The sequence below is a fragment of the Apteryx mantelli genome, chromosome 8 (genome assembly GCF_036417845.1).
Source record: "Apteryx mantelli isolate bAptMan1 chromosome 8, bAptMan1.hap1, whole genome shotgun sequence".
NCBI lineage: Eukaryota > Metazoa > Chordata > Aves > Apterygiformes > Apterygidae > Apteryx > Apteryx mantelli.
This window is the reverse complement of record NC_089985.1, coordinates 19,916,241-19,933,201: the sequence shown is the minus strand read 5'-3', so window position 1 is coordinate 19,933,201 and position 16,961 is coordinate 19,916,241. Positions and strand designations below refer to the sequence as shown.

The window sequence follows — 16,961 nt, the reverse complement described above, 5'->3', positions numbered from 1 at the left end:
ATATTCATAAAAATGCTTAAGTGACCTTCTTTAAAATGGTTTTACATCATTCAACTTCTTGTTTCCATTTTCCATCAGATCATGTTATCAAATATAGACCCAACAGCCAAGGTTTGTTAAAAGTTAATACATTTTGAATGAATGCTACAATATACACCTGAGTTAACTCCATGACTTAAACAAAAACCACATATCCTACAGATTCAAGTAATTTTGCTTACACGTTCTCGAAAGTAAAGTTTCAAAATCTGCACATTGTTGAAACATTAGCCCTACCTCTCTGTTAAGTACTGGCTAAATAATTTTAATGGGTATAATGCAGTTTCATGAGCAATATAATGACTCTTACTAGTTACACCACACATTTCTACACATACTACCATCCTGAAGAATTTTCCATACTATTTTCTGTTAATTGGTGGATATTTTTGCAGTATCTATAATAATTTGAACTGGTAAAGTAATATAGAAACAGTCACTGGAAATATCAGTACAAATTCCAAGAGGCTGTATAAATCAACCGCTGCTACATTCCTTTTTCCTTTGCTCTTTTCTACAGTTTGTAGCAGATTCTTATTCTTCATTCATTTTTAGAAAAATGGCTACTCCTTGCCTGGCGGACTGGAAGAGTATTCACCCATGAACAAGATTATTCATTGCTCCCACTGTTCTGCTGCTAGAAAACTTCAAGTCAAGAAACAGAACAATGATAGAGTAGAGCAATTTTCAAATCACAAATACCAAATAATCATAATAGTAGTCCAGAAGTGGCATTTATTTCTGCAAACTGCAAGTCAAGGGGCTTAATAGCAAAAATATTAGAGTGACTTTACAATGATTTCTAGATAGAAAAGACAAGGTATGTGAAGTAACTTACGCAAAAAAGGTAGTTGGTTTATGTCTAATAATAACATGACTGATTTAATAAATACAAGCTATGAGTAACAGAAATTGCTTCCCTAATCGTAATAGATTCCTCCCTTATGTAATAGATTTCAGATAATCACTTTGACTGATAGGTAAGAAGTGGTGTGATCCTAAAGAAGTTCTTTATAAAGAAGCATATTCAAGTTTATAGATTCCTGCCTGGACTACCTAAAAAATTTGCTTTTGATAGAAACCTACATATCATTCAGACATGCCTGTGAAATGAAGTGGCTGACTGAATTTGTGCCTCATTTCCACATATGTTTTTGCAACATTCTTCGGTGTGTCATTATTTATCCCAGTCTTGAGTCTCATGAAGTGTCCAGATTAGGATGCAACCAGTGGTGTACCTCAGCTGGGAGGCGGCAGGCATGGAACTCTCCTCACAGCTGTTACTGTCACCTCCCAGCTGAAAACACCACCTGACTGCGTAAAGCACTTCCGCCCTACTCTCTTCCTGTGTGAAGCCATGCATAGGGCTACCATATATTTGGGTTTCTGCAGACGCACCCTCTTTTCCCTGCTGGAAATTTTGTGTAAAATCCTCAAATTCATCAAGACATTTTGTGGAACTATGGGAGCCTAGTTCAGTAGCTCTGACCAGGCTGACATTAGTCTCAAAATCCTTGATGACCCCCTGTGTACATTCAGATCATCCACACAAATGCCTCTACAGAAAGCACTAGACACGGTTGCTCTCAATATGCTACACATCACACACAGACATGCTTTAGTCTAAGGAATCCAGTAAAAAAATAAGACGGGTCTTGAAAAATAGCAGAGCTTAAATCACAACTGGTTAGAGGTATCCTGTTTGACTTTGAACTACAAAGGAGGATGAGAAGTCCTCACAGAGTAAAGAACCGACCTGCTAAGAAAATCATGGTGGAGAGGGAGAAAGAGAGCTCACCTAGTCCAGTACTAGTCTTGGCTGGAAGCTATCAACTGAACTTGTAGCTCCTCTCTGCCACTTTCTGGAGGCTCTGCAGCGCTCAGCATTACCATTCCCTGGGAACTCCAGCTCTTCCCAACTCTCTTCCTAAAACTGTCTCTTCTCTAACATTCTTCCCCCAGATGATTTCTGGGAATGGTAAGAAACGGACAGAAATAACACCAGTGCTAAAGCCACAGATTAGGATTACTGCTTGTATTTATATGCAGCAGTGTTAATGTAACCTAAACATTGGCAGATCAAGAGTCTCTCACAAGGGCTTCCTTACAGTACATATCATTTAGCTTGCCTAAATGATTTTAGCCTCTGATCTAATTCCCTGAATAATTATCTAAGAAGAGAAATAAAGATGACTGTAAATTAATGATATACGATGTAATAGCTTTGCATCCTTCTGATTTGGTGCTAAGATTTGGGAACGCAAGGAAATAACCAATAAATAGCCATCATGCAAAAGCTCTGTTCACCAGTCTTGGGGAATGCAATTAATTCTGCTTGCAAAACTTAGCCACCAGCTTTAAGAACTGGGCTGTGTTTGCATGGCAAATTTGCCAGAGATTTCCCATAAAAGTTGGCCTCTTCATGCAGATGTTTATGACCACACTGAACTGCTGCTTGCAGGCCACCTCCTAGGGGCAAGTCAGCCCAAACCCCAAAATAACCTTTTGAAAAAAAAGCCCATTTGTCAGGGCAAATCTTTCACTTTCAGATGAATTTCTCCTGAGCATCAGACCACATTCAAAAAGCAAGTTTCCACTGTGCTGTTTGTCCATTGATAGAGAACCAATTGCAAGGGATCGTTCTCCTCCCTATATATCCTAGTGCAAAGCTCAGCAGCGCATGTCCTTGATTCAAAAAACAGAGTTCAGAGACATGTACAATTTTCACTGAACTAATGGACTATACAGCAGTACCCAGAGGAGATGAGTTTAAAAGGGCTGGGATACCTGAAAAGATTAAGGAAAGTTATTCTTTAAATATCACTTTTTTTTTTAAAGACAGAATTGTGTGAGATAAGATCATGAGTGTGAGAGTATGTCATGAGTGTCATTGTATGTCATAGTTTCAACATGCCAAAGTATTAAATCGTTAGCTACAGCATAAGTGCCTTGTTTTCAAAAATAAAGAAGTGAAAGCACAAGATAAATCTAATGGTGTAACAGCCCAAGAGCAGAAATAACTTGTAGCTTTTAATATTTAAACTTATAGAGCCAAATTCTGGTCTTCATTACCATGGTATGACTGAAGTAAATCCATTCACTCAGTGAACTCTTCACATTTATACTGGTATGAATGAGAACATCAGGTTCAGAGTATTTCCTATCAAATGTAACACCTAAGCCATATTTAATCTTCTCCCTTTGTTTTTCCTTTAGCTTTCTTCTACATGGATTAAGTAGAAACCTTGGGGAAAAAAAGAGCCAGAATGACAGAGAGATAAAATCTTCCAAGCTACTTTAAATGGTACCAAAATTGTGCAAAAGTATCTTAAGTAAGAAAAATCCCCCCCACCTAAAATGCACACCTCTGCTTGCATCTCTCTGCTGAAAATTAAGAGGAAAATATCAAATATTGTGAGCTCAATATGATTCTGATCTAGGTCTTGCCAAATAAATTAGGAGCACCTACAAGTCAGTGGACTTAAGTAATTGTGAACTGGATGTCATATCACACTTTTATATTCTTGGGTCAGCACAGAGTACCAGGAGTGAATTACATCAGGGAAACCTCATGTGTTTTTTTCTTTCTTTGAAGAGGAAGAAAATGCATATAGAAACTGATTTCCAAGCCTAGACTTCCTATAGATATGACGATATATTTATTTTAAAGGCTACAGCAGCATATTATATTTAGCGGGTTAATACCTACAACAGCTTTTAAATAAGATAATGCAATTATAGACTGAAACTCTGTAAATAGCTGTACTACATTTTGATTGTATATTTGCAGTTAAAAATATCTGAGTTTTCACTTCCTTCCATAACCTGTAAATGGAAATAAAATCTGACATATATCATCACTTCATACTGATACTGACACTACACATACGGATCAAATTCTAGTGCCTTTATATTGCATAATGTTTAACAAGCAGTGAACTGTCAATGTGATTATTTCTGGAGTTAAGTGGAAGCTGGCAAAATAGCATATTCTTAATTTTTGATATGTTAGAATGCCATAAATAAGCATCACTTATTATATAGAATCAGAGCACTCTCTTCTTTCACTTTGATTTCCTGATATATCTGACCGGGAATCTGTTACTTAATGTGGCTCTCCCTTTCTCTTGGCAGAAACTGCCTGTGGAGGAAGTTCCAGGGTAATAGCAACACAGGTTAAGGAATTAAGGGAATGAGGGACTGAGAAGCTGTAAACAATGCAGAAACTGAACTTCTTTAGATTGATGACTTATTTACCACGGGACATCAAGATGCCTTGTGCAGGGGGAGGATCCCAATTTTTTAAAATATATTCTTATCATTCCACATCCCTCTATGGGAATGCTTCTAGTAGGTGAGCAGATGACCCTTAGATAAAGTGATTCACATTATGAGAACAGGGACAAGGTGTATTAGAAGCAAGAGAATTTGCCTTGGTATGGCCAGGCCTGGTTCTTGGCATCAGGATTTATTTAAATGCAAGAGGAGATGATAATCACATCTGAATTGTGTTCAATCATATTTTCTTAGTTTATATGTATGCTATCTGTAACTGAGATCATTGCAAACTTAAGAGATCAATGACAGGCAATAAAGCTGCTTATTTGTGCTTCAGCAGCCACCATTAAAATTCTGCATTGTGATAAAACTTATTTACCCTCCAAAGGCTAACAGCATGGAACACAAAAAAGATGACTCAAAACATCTAATGTTAGCAGAGATGTCTTTGGATCTACACCAGCAGCAGCTATTTTGGGTAGAAGGGTAAAACATACATACATACATATATACACACACACATATATCTTTCTAGCTAGAATCACCTTATAAAGTTAATTATCTTTATTTTAACAACTTTGCAGTTATGAAAAGGTTTTGATTTATAACAGAAGCTTTTAAGATTTACAGTTTTCTAACTACTGACCAACTGCAATGACAATCCAAAGAAGAAGAGGTTTTCCATATATGCGCTAAAACACTCCTTGTTGCCTTTGCTGAACATAGCAAAAGTGATGCAATGAGAAACCAAAATATTTGGATCTAACCAAGGTCTACCAGATATTGTCTACCTCTGCCAGCTACTACAGGCAGTTTTCTGGCTGTAAAGCCAGAGGTAAAAAAAACAAAATGGAAACCAGCAAAATAACCTCTTTCCATATGATCAGTTTCTGAAACTAGCCTGTAACCTTAAACAATTAAGCTTCTTGAGTAATTCTGTTTCTGAAGCAATTTTGAAAGAACCAAGGTTATTTTTATATTAATTTTTAAAATACATATTTGGGCCAGAAGCCTCCATGGGTTTTAACATAAAATGAAATTTTCTTTGAAAAACATGAGAAGAACCCTGACCCATGAGTCTTGTGTACCAGTGTACTATTGATAGAGAGAGACAGAGAGAGAACCAAACGGAAACAATGTCAAAATAGTGACTAGGTAAGGTTTACTTAAATCAGTCTAGTCAGAGACAGTAATGTAAATGTTAAGTACAGTCATTAAATGCAATACAAACAGAGCTCCACTGATACAACTAAGTAAAAAGTTCTGTCCCCAGTCATTCTAGGCAGCTAATGTGTATATGTCAATCAATTTACACTTAAGCATATGAAACACTTGAGCTGCTGTTTCTTAGCACAGATATCAGCTTCCACTCACAGTATCCTGTCAGTAACTTTAGTCTGTTCCTGTCACAAATTAATTGATCAATTCAGTGTCATATTTGTTCCATTGATAGCTGGAAGATGACCCAGACACTTCACTACTAGAAATTTTTTATTTGCAGAAGATAAATTTTCAGCATACTTTCGCAGTGCTTCCTCAAAAATGCCTTTTTTGATTTATACAGGTTAATCAGTTATCAAAAAAGTTTCTAACCATCCTTTCCTGTGTAAAGCTCTATTGAAAAGCAGTTTACAGGTCAGCTCCAAGAGTGGCTGCAATTCCCCACTACTGTGGATATCACTCAGTATTTCATGTCTAACTTAGCCAGATCTTAAGAGGTCAAACATCTAAAGTGATCCTATCACTGTTGTTGTCAGGGGCCCTCAATACATGTGGATTGAAAATATATTAGTCATTCAAATGAGAGTTCTGTTCAGTGAATTTGATTATTCTTTTAAGAGATATCCAAGAAAATCAAGAAGAACAATTGTCCATTCTATCTAGGAAGTCCCACCACCCTGAGTTTTCTTCTCTTCTGTGTGGAACTTGCTGCAAGCCACAGAGAAGCTTTATCTAGAACCTAATACAGCCCTGGACCTTTTTGTAGGTGATCCCAAACTTGGCACCTGTTTTCTTTCTACAGGCTGTACATCAAACAACCTTCGCTGCAGTTAAAAGTGCTGGTTGACTAATGACTAAACAGGTCAAGACATACTTTTATGGCAGATAGGGGATACAGAGGAAAACAATCAGCTCCTGTACTTTTAAAAGCAAGTGAAGCCTTGAAATGAAGCCCTCCATGACTGATATGATAGCAAGGTGACTGTTGTGGCAACCTTTGGCTCCAGAATTCATTCCCAGAAACTGTTCAGGGGATGACTCATTTAGACTAAAAAGACTCATTTAGACTAAAAAATTTTTCTATTTGTTCAGGTGCCTAATAAAGCATAGAAGTTTAAATCCTATTGATATCCAGATTTTGGTCACGTAACACCTGGGTTTTAATCTCTTAAATTTGTAAGAGAGCTCAGGCACAATGATCCTTCCCTATTTATGGGTTATGTTCATCTACATTATTTATAAGATGCTCCTGGATAGCATGGCAGCAGACATATTTTAAATGCAAATAATAACAAAACTCAAGGAAAAAATGAACCAGTATTCATTTACTTTACGTTGATATTTCTTAGAAAACTCAATGTGCAACTGTTTGCTTTATTTGTAATACCTTTAGTAACTGTGACTTTTCCCTTTTCAAATACAATAAACATTATTGATTTTCTTCCTGAGTTACCATGATTCATGAGCAATGCCTTTCTTCTGATTAATGTGAAAGTGAAAATTCATCAGAAATGACCACAGAAATACCCTATAACAGAGTTGCTAACTCACAATTGGCGAGAGACAACCCTGGAGTAGAAAACAGCTTAATTCGCCCCAATAAAAAAGAATTATCTGAGATTTTTAGGAATAAGACTAACATTTCCAAATCATTATTATTTTACTTTATATTTTTCCATGGAAATACGTTTCATTCTGTCAGTAAAATCTGTTTCATTGGAAATACTGCAAAACTAAAACTTATGAGTGTTGAAACATTCATCTTTAATTCTAAATGGAGTGTTTTTAAAGCTTAGGCCAGTTTTATTTTACTGTGTCAGATCATTTAAAGAGTGAAAGCTATTATAGCCTGGTAGGCTCAAATATGCATATTTGGTGGCTAGTCATGAAGGGACTTTTTATATTTGTGTACAAGATTTTCCAAAAAGGACACCTATGGTTAGATTTCTAGGTATATATTTAGAAACTTATATAGAAAGTACTGGCTGTTCCACAGTTTTTTGAAACCATGGTACCTATTAAAGGCATAATAGCCTACAGTTAGTGACTTTTCTTAAAATTTTGAATCTTCATAGCTATAAGCGCTCATTCTAAGGGCTCTCCATGCATTCTACAGGTGGGCAGAATTAAAAACTACTATGATGATGGTTTCTAAGTAACATTTATTAGGAGGCCAAAGGCTTAATAAAGATAAGAGTTGAAAATATTTTTTGTGAACAAGAAAAATTCTCAAGAGGTGGCGGCTAAGCTTCAGTTTCTGCTGCCGACCTCTTAGAACAGTGCTGTTAGTCCAGAAAAAGAGAGGAAAGTTTTTCTTTGCAAATCAGTCTTAAATAGAGATTTTGTCAAGTTCTTCTACATAGGTTTATTCTAGCTATCATTTGTCAAGCTATTTCAGCAGTTTTCCTACTGTGAAACCTAATAACTCCTCCCCTCCTTGCATTCCTTCTCCCAGATTATTAGCTCAGTTTCTATCGACAACTAGGAGCAATTTAGTTTACTAGCTAAACCTAAGCTTGCAAGAACACAAAGAGCAATAAATACTGCCATTTTCACAAATGATCAATAGGAAAGTGTTTACTAGTAGTGTTAGAATTTGGATTTGTTACAGACTGCCAGCTTTCTGACATTTAGGATACATTGCAGGACCCTGTTAAGCATTACTACAGGAGCGAGAATTGAAGTGTGTTATGTTCAAAAAGCTTAATTCAGCTTCCCAGTTCTTAGAAGGAATGGACCTTGTCACCATCTCACTGCAGGTTCTAGTCTCTGTGTCCCAAGCAATGATACCCTGCAGTCCTGCCACAGGTGTCTAAGCCCCCAAAGAAGGTTCAAACACTCTTCTGTCCTTAACAATTCCTACTGGCCAGGTCTGGGCAGATCAGCACTTCCTCAGCTGCTTTTGGGATTGGCAAGCTGAGAACTGCCTGTCTCCCTACTCTGTACTGAGAACCCTTGGGGCACATAACAGAATACGGCTTTCTGGGATCAAGCATCTCAGCATTGGTTCTGCAGTGCCCATCGTGAAGCTGCCAGTACTTTTCATTGGCATTAACCAAAGCACTTTACAGAACTGGATAATATGAACTCTGTTTTGCGGGTTGCAAACGTGAGTCACAGAGCATTTTCAAGATATAAAAATGAATCTGATTAAACTGCCCAAAGTAATTACACAGTGCTCCTGAAAAATCAAGCTGTTTTTTTCCTAGGTGCTCAAATATGAATTTATGAGATTAACTGAACATATATTGCCAAATATATGCTTCTAGAAGTATACTTCTAGATGAAAGGTTGCTTTAGTTGTTAAAGTTTTCCTACAGCTTATCTTTAAGATAGATTATTTAATTGGGCTCTTGGCTGGTGACATTTTGAGAAGAAGGTGTCATTATAGTGCTTCATATCTGATGGCTACGAGAACTAGAGACTATCCAGATGCATGCAGGAATGCTTTAAATGGCCTATGATCGACTGACTATTTCACCAACAGATCGATTGTGCAAAAGTGCTCAGACTTGGTTATTTCTGTTTTCACACCAATTACTGGGAAATTTTTCATTAACTTCCAGTGCTGCAAAATCTACTAAATACATAAATGGTATTTCAAAGAAAATAAAGACAGACTATGCACATATGGGACTCATTTTTACACTCACCAACAACTAATTATATCTCTTCTCTAATACCTATGTATAATAGGCAGTAAAAAAACAAAAATACACTTAAATCCCATGTTGACATCAGCGGAAAAGTCAGCTATATACAACTACATGCTCAGACCTTTAATGAGGTTAGCTTGCAGGCTTAGTAAGTTGAAATATTCATTCAAGAATTAAGAATTGTTCTTTTCTGTTTTCATTAGTTACGAGTATTTACACAATTTCAGGACGTAACCTAGACTTTGAGTCTGACACTTCATTTGTGCTTTATACATTTTGCCAGAAAAAGTGACTTTTTCATTACTTACAGGAAAGCCTTCTTTCAGACTAGATAGTTTAGTTACTCTGTACTTTTATTACTTGTTCAGCAACATTGATTACAACTGAGCATTTAAGACCTGATCCTGAGTCCATAAAATGTTTCACTTGTTACCTATAAAATATTGGGCCAGTTAATCATCTGCTGCAGAGCTATATTGGTCCACCAGTTCACAATAGTTTAAGCTCTGTCTCAAAACTTCTGTGGAGTTATTCCTATTTTTGTATCGAAGCAGATTATACCAGATCTGCAGCACAAGTGTCTAACTATGTTGAGGCCTCTGCTAAACATCAAAAAAGTTCTTTTTGGACAGACAGTGGAGGCAGTATTTCCAACTGTGAAAATCAGCAAAACAAGTATTAAATTCTTGGAGTATCATGTTTCTATTACCATAGCAAAAAGAGACACAATCTAAAAATGGTCATTGCTACAGTAAGAGACAAGGTGTGCCCTCAGCAGTTAAATATGAAAGAGATTGAGGCCACTTAAACCAAAGGTTTGTAGATAAACAAAGAGGTATTTATTCAGAAATATCCTAATAGGTTTCAAAGAGTTTTCAGATGTGGAACATTTGTACATTTTTCAGCTATATGCATAGAATTATGTTTAGAAAAGCAAAATACAGCTAAGGAGAACATTTACAAGTAATGCCATTTAAAGTAATCCTATCTAATTAGAGATTAGAGAATCCTATTTAATTAGCTAGAGATAGACATAAATGATTTTTTTTAAATCATTGAACGTGAAAATTTTACCATACTGGTACTGACGTTAAAGGTATAACTCCCTTTTTGACAGCAAGACAAGCAAATCATCCTCAATTCTATATCCTATTGAACAGGATTGAGCAGGAATTCTACTTTAGCAGACAGCAAGGTTGTAAAACCTTGAATGTTTCTTTTTTTTACTATGAATGCTCGATAATCTGCCAGATTACTATGATATTTTGACTAGATGTATCAAGTGAGTAGATATAGTAGAGTGAATAAAACTTAGACTGCAGTGAGACTTTAACAAGGTAACCATGATTTGACCCATAGCATACAGTTATCCTTATTATATGCAGAGTTCAGCTGCCAGTGATATCATTCATGGCAGCATCAAGGTCTTCAGTTTTTTAATCATATTTTACAATAACTCTTTCAATTCAGCTTGGTAGCAAACAGCTTTCTCCCATAATATCAGCTCTGTCAAATAGCTTCTGTTTCACACACAGTATTCATTAACACTTTGATGTGCACTGAAGTCCCAGATCTAGAATTTACAAAGGTTTTTACAACCCCTTATGTGTGGTAATGTGCTGAAAAGAATTTAAGTTCTGCCAGCTTCTACTACTATTGTAATAACAAGGTCAACAATTAATCCTTACATTTACAGTCTGCAAATCTGGTATTTAATACTGGGTAGTACAGTTATAAACCCTCACAATATGCATGTGTGTTCACCTAATTCCTTTAAAGCCACTGTCCTCTACTGTGTCCATCCATAGGGCAAATCTTTATCACTGCATGAGACTTCACATTCCTAGAACACTACAGATTTCTCCCAAGCTCTGCTTAATTTATTCTCCCCTTTTATCAACAAATAGTCAGAACAACAATAAATTTACCAATGCTGGAGGATTTCTTCTGAAAAGAAGCAGAGACCTTTACTGAGAAAAGCAAAGCAACTTCTTAATCTTGCTGGCAGATGGAAACCCTACTGTTCACCACTGTACAAAACAAATCTGGGAGAGACATAATTGCTCCAATGTGTTTTAGGTATAACTTCACTTCAGCAGTAATGTCATGCCTCTTTTATTATGCTGCAACCCCATAGGAATTAAGGGCCTATTTAGAGGAGACTGAATAGTTTTGGGCAAGACAATTGCCATACTGAGTATGACCACTCCTTTGCTACATTTTACAATTGCCATAGGCACTAATTTTACCAGCAACTTTTTTTCAATCTTTTTCAGCAATCAGAAAACACCATAGCATCAGAACAGGTTTTACATTAAAGAAAAAAATTTTTCCTAGTAACACTCAAATAATAGGTGCTAGACAGTAAAGCCAAAAATCACTTAACATTTGTGTTTGTTATACTTGTTAAGATACACACAAAAATTAAAGTCAGGAAGTATTCATCATCTTTTCTGCAGAGCTAGTAAAAAGAAACAGCTTCATTCAGCCTCAGCAGTCCTTTCTGGAATCCTTGTCAAATCTCCTTATAAATTAAATGTAAAGAATCATGCTCTAGAAAATCTACAACACATATCAGTTATTTTTCTTTGCCAGATGTCTGTTGAGGTTGAAATAGTTACTTCACTTCAGAAACAATTAAAAAAAAAAATCTAAATTATATAGCAGACACATGCACGCAACTCTCCTTTGCACTATACTGAAAAGACAGGACCATTTCACCTGCTGATCCCTGGGACTCAAACAAGCTTTTCAGCTGGGACCACTAACAGTTACTCAAAATCTAACCAAATCTACCTTTGATTTGATCACTTTTGCTCACTTTGTCAATATTTATCTCAGAATCCTTTGTATTCCTTCTATTTCTGAAGGTCAATGGCATTTTGTTAAACTAAAATTAATGCACAAAAATGTTACTGTAAAATAAAGGAATGACGAAAATGTTTTACATTGTTACAACCTTAAAGCTGCATCTATAAGTTAAAAGAGTTTTACATTACTAATAGTCAGTTTTGAGAAGAGATATATACATTTCTATTTTAAAACATCACTTTTTAAAGGTTGAGTGGTCAGATATGTTAAAGAGCTTTCATTTTAGAAACAGACCTACATCTTTCCAGTGTAACTCACTAAGCAATTACTATCAAGTAACAGTGTTAGGTGTGTTGCCATTACTGCTGGGCCCAGTTCTGCATTCCTTCTGCACCTACAACTCCTACTAGTTTCCAGGTATGTTTGGGGGAAGCACAAGAAACCTTTGTATTTCCTAAGATGACTGTAAAAAATATGCACACTATATTAGAGATAAATCTGCTTGTCCAGACATAGATTCACTTACACAGAAGGTCCAAAACATATTTTCTATATATAGCTTCATAGCCATTTCCAGTCAGGATCCTTAATACCATTTTGCACCCATAGTAAGAGTTGGATTTCCATTTGCTTGAAAAAGCTTATAAATAATAAAAAGGCTGATTTTTTTCATTTCTTGCCCATGAAATTTAAATCACCATCACAATAGTGCATTGATGCCAGGCCGTGACCAAAAATTTATAGTGTTGAAGCCATGCCATTTTGAGTAAATGAGTTTATTCATTCCAAACACATTACCAACAGATTTAGTATTAAAGGTGAGGAAGGGGAAAGAAAATCAAAGGATGTCTTTTAAAATACTGAATTTTGTTTATTTTTGCCAAGTCATAAAGCAAAAATATTTGCTAAAAAGAGCTGCTTAAGACCTGGTGGGCACTGAGCTGACCAAATATGAGTCACTAATTTTCCCATTCAGCTTCTAACTTCTATAACTTTTTCTGCCTAAAGAAGAAACAACTCAGGAGCCCAATCAGAAAACCTCCACACCCCCTCCCTTGGTACTATGAAAGACACCTCATACTTTTCTTTCTTTTTTTATGTTAAAAAAAGAAACTTGAAAAAAAGTCAAGAATTTTAGGAATTTTTTGAGGTTTCTCTAAATGGAACAGATTCTGTTGTCTTAAAAAGAATTCATTACTATACGATCAGCACTTTAAAGAAAATTACACAGTGTATTCACATATGTAGGTGTAATTTATGAAAACCTAATCAAAGAATACAGGGTTTAACAGAGTTTATAAGGTCAATGATTCATACTTTACCTTAATAAACATTGCATCATTTTCATTTACTTTTTACTCCCTTCAGTATGCTATTTTGTTTTATTTCTCAGAATTTTCTCTCTCCTACTTTCAAATGTGAGTCAGTATGTCCTATTTTATCTTTGAACCACTTTAAATAAGATTAGAATACATAAAAGACTGCTCAGAAATATCTCCCTTGTACTCCATTAGGGAAATTAGGTCAAATTCTGCTCCCTCTGTAGTCAATGGAAAGACTCTTACTGACTTCAGTAACAGATCAAGCCCTAAACACACAGCTCCCTGTAGTTTCTAAGCAAATGGCATACTGTATTTCAGAAAAGTTGAAGCACTGAGTTCTGTTCAGAATGCTTCAAACATGAGAAACCTCAAGTTTTATATTTCTGAAGTGTCTTTTATACAGAAGACCAGAGGAAAAGATTTTTAAATTAGCTTTTTTATTTTCAATATAGTTCTCAAACACTTAAAAGCAAATCAGTGCACCTAATATTTCTGAAAATATTTCAGTAAATACCAGCTAACTTCTGTTGATTTTTTTTCTGGGCTGCCTGGGTTTAGGTTTTCATTTAAATTTTTATCTGCATCCAACTCACCATGCAAAGATAATCTACATAAATCCTGGTTAACAGAGTCGGTTCTACAGTGATGGGTCACACGAAAAGTGGCATAAAAATCTGTCATGGCTTTGTCTACAGTACTCCTTCCTGAACAAATTTAGTTTCAACACAGTAATGAGCAGCCAAGCTCTGGAAGCTCCGTGAGGTTAATTCATCCTAGGTGTAACTCCACTGGAGCCCGTGGAATTGCAACAGGGATGAAATTTGACCCCCTGTCAGAAAAGGGGGCCAGCAGGGGGCGGAATCCCCGACTGATGCGAGACCGTGCAAACTGCGCCCAGGTACACAGGGCTGAATGGAAAGTCCGAGCCCCTCACGGTGCTCCCACTAGTGATTCAGACGGTGGAAATTCAGAAACGGAAATACCTCGTGAAAGCAAGAATGAATGCATAATAAATTAAACCTTTCTCCCGGGAGAATTGAGCGCCCTTCACGGCTGTCAGGGGCGCAGGGCAGTGAAAACCCCAGCCGCAGGCACAGCGGCCCCCAGGCGCGCCCAGGGGCCCCGGCGGAGTGGGGAGGAGGCGCCGGCGCCCCCCCCCCCCCCTTGCGGCGGCAGGCGAAAGCGCTCCAGCCCCCGCGGCTCCGCGCGGCGGCTCCGCACGCGCGGGCAGCGCGGCGGGGCCCGGGGGCGGCGGGCGAGCAGGGCCTCCCTCTGCCGCCCCCTCCTGCCGCCGCTGCGGTGCCGGGGAGCCCCGCCGCGGCCGCCGCAGGGCGGGGGCGAGCGCCGCGGCCGCCCCGCCGCCGCGCCCGGCTAGCCGTGCGCGCAGCCGGAGCCCGCACGGACGGACCACCTGCGGGCGCCTCGGCCGGCGCCCCAGCGCGCCTTCGCCTCCCCTCGGGCCACTGCAAGCCGCTGCAGAGGGAAAAACAAATAACCGCGGAACGGAGGGAACGGGGGCGGAGAGCCTCCATCCCCCAACTTTCCCTTCCTCGCCCCTCCGAGGAGGGGACAGATACTTGTCGCTCCATTTCAGCCAAGACTCGGGGAACTTTGTCAGCTTAATGACTGAGTTCAACAGAGCTGAAAGTCGCAGGCGCGCTTTATGACTTCAGGAGTGGATTTAGTGCTGGAAGAGGGGGGAAATCACTCCGTTCAACAAGTGTTTGTTGCATCCCCCCAGCCCGCCCGCGCATCCCCTTCACGGCGCCGAAACCGCAGCCGAGCCCTAGGACGAGACCCCTCAGCCCGCGGCGCCGGGCCAGCAGGGCTCAGCCCCCGCGCCGGCCCCTCGCCGCGGCATCCTCATCAATTTTACCCTAATCAAACATTGCATCATTTTCATTTATTTTTTGACCCCCTTCAGTACGCCCACGGTGGTCCCAGGCGGGCTCTGACAGGCCTCCCCGAAGCACGGCAGCAGCGCGGCTCCGGACACCCCCTCCGCGGGGGAGAGGGGTGACTGCCCTCGCCCGCTCCCCGTTTCTCTCTTACCTCCTCTGACCTCCGCAGCCTGGAGAAGGAGAGTGAAAGCGATGAGCACGGTTACAGCGGAGTCCCAGAGCCACCTTTTCGTTTTCCACCTTGTGGACCATCTCTGCATCTCCATGCTGGGCGCCCACAAGTGTGAGTTAAACCCGGGCGCCCTCAATTTATACCAGCTCCGTCCCTTCCACAGTATTCCCAAAGAGGATTTCTCCTATAGAGCCATAGGTGAAATACCAACGGGGACCGTTTGGGGGGGGGAGGGGGGTTTCTCTCTCCCTCTTTGACGGCCTTGCGCAGGCCCCGCCGACCCGTCCTCCCCGGTGCCCTGCCTTCAGGCTGAAGGCAGATGAGGGGCTTTAATCAAACTGCAAGGAGCTCCGCATCCCCCTAAAGGCTTCATCCCGTCAGAGGGCTGGGCAGAGGCTCCCAGCGGCCACCCCCGGGAGCCCAACTGACAAGACGGCCACCGCGCCGAAGCCAATCGCGCGGCGCCGCCGGCCGCCCACAGCACCGCCCTCCGCCTCGGCCGCGGCACGCCGGCCGCCCCGCCAGCCCCCCGCGGCGGGGCACCAGCCCTCCCGGGGGCGCGGGGCGAGCGGGCGGGATGGCTGGGCGGCAGCGGGCCCAGCGGCGCTGGAGGAGCGCTGGAGGAGCGCGGGGGGCGCCGCTGGGGCGCCCCGGCCCCCCGCTCCCCCTCAGCCCCGCCGCCCCCCGCCCGGCCCGCCACGGCGCGGCTGCCCCGCGCGCTCGGAGCATGCGCAGTGCCGGCCGCGGCGCCCCTCCGCCCGGGCGGCGCGAAACGGAGACGGGCGGGAGGGACGGCGCGGGAGCGGGGACGGGGGCGGCGGGGAGGGGAGGGGAGGGGAGCAGCCTGTGGTGAGAGAGCAGCTGCGCCTAGCGCGCGCGCGGGGAGGGGGCTCCTCGCGTGTGGGGCGCCGAGGTGGAGCCGTTGGACCCGGGGCGCCCGAAAGTCGCTGCCGGCCCCGGCGCTCCGCACGCCGCACCCGCTCCCGAGGGTGTCACGCACCCTCGGGGGCCGCAGGGGGCCTCCCGCCGCAAGGCTGGAGGGAGCGGGGAGGTGAAGGGCAGGGACAACTCCACCGCCCAACAGCCGCTGCCCGTTCCCGCTCCTCACCTCACCCTGGATGTCAGGGACCAAGGGTTCAAAATTCCTCCTCGAAAACGCTCCCCGCTGTCCCTCCAGGCCCTGCTGTCCCCCCTGTTGAGCAGCAGCTTGTAGTGAAGGGCTTCGGCCAGGTGGACCCGGGTGCTGAGGGGGGAAACCTGCTGCAGAGCTGGGTCCTGCGGGAGGTTCAGTGAAGCCCCTCCGGAGGGATCGGGTCCTCAATGCTGCGGTTTCTCCCTCAAATGAGAGAAACCTACGCTCGCTTTTTAGTATAGGTACATACTAGATTTTTAAATTTTGGCTTCGCTGGTGCCCTTCTACTTCAAAAAGAACTGCTTGCAGTAGTTAATGAACATATGGCTTATTCTGGTACTTCAAGTAGTTTAGCCACAATACAGCTGTGGAGCTCCAAAATACCATGCCTATACCACTTTTCTGTATCCAAGCTTATTCCTTCAGAAC

The 16,961-nt window shown here is 41.1% G+C and overlaps 1 protein-coding gene across 1 annotated transcript in view; it reads right to left on the bottom strand.

Moving 5' to 3' along the window:
* Nucleotides 1-15,693, bottom strand: part of COL11A1 (collagen type XI alpha 1 chain) — a 173,878-nt gene extending 158,185 nt beyond the window's left edge. The window contains exon 1 of the mRNA XM_067300830.1: nucleotides 15,380-15,693. Within this exon, the coding sequence (XP_067156931.1) occupies nucleotides 15,380-15,494 (115 nt within the window). The 5' untranslated portion in view covers nucleotides 15,495-15,693. The remainder of the gene's footprint in view (nucleotides 1-15,379) is intronic.
* Nucleotides 15,694-16,961: the final 1,268 nt, after the last annotated feature.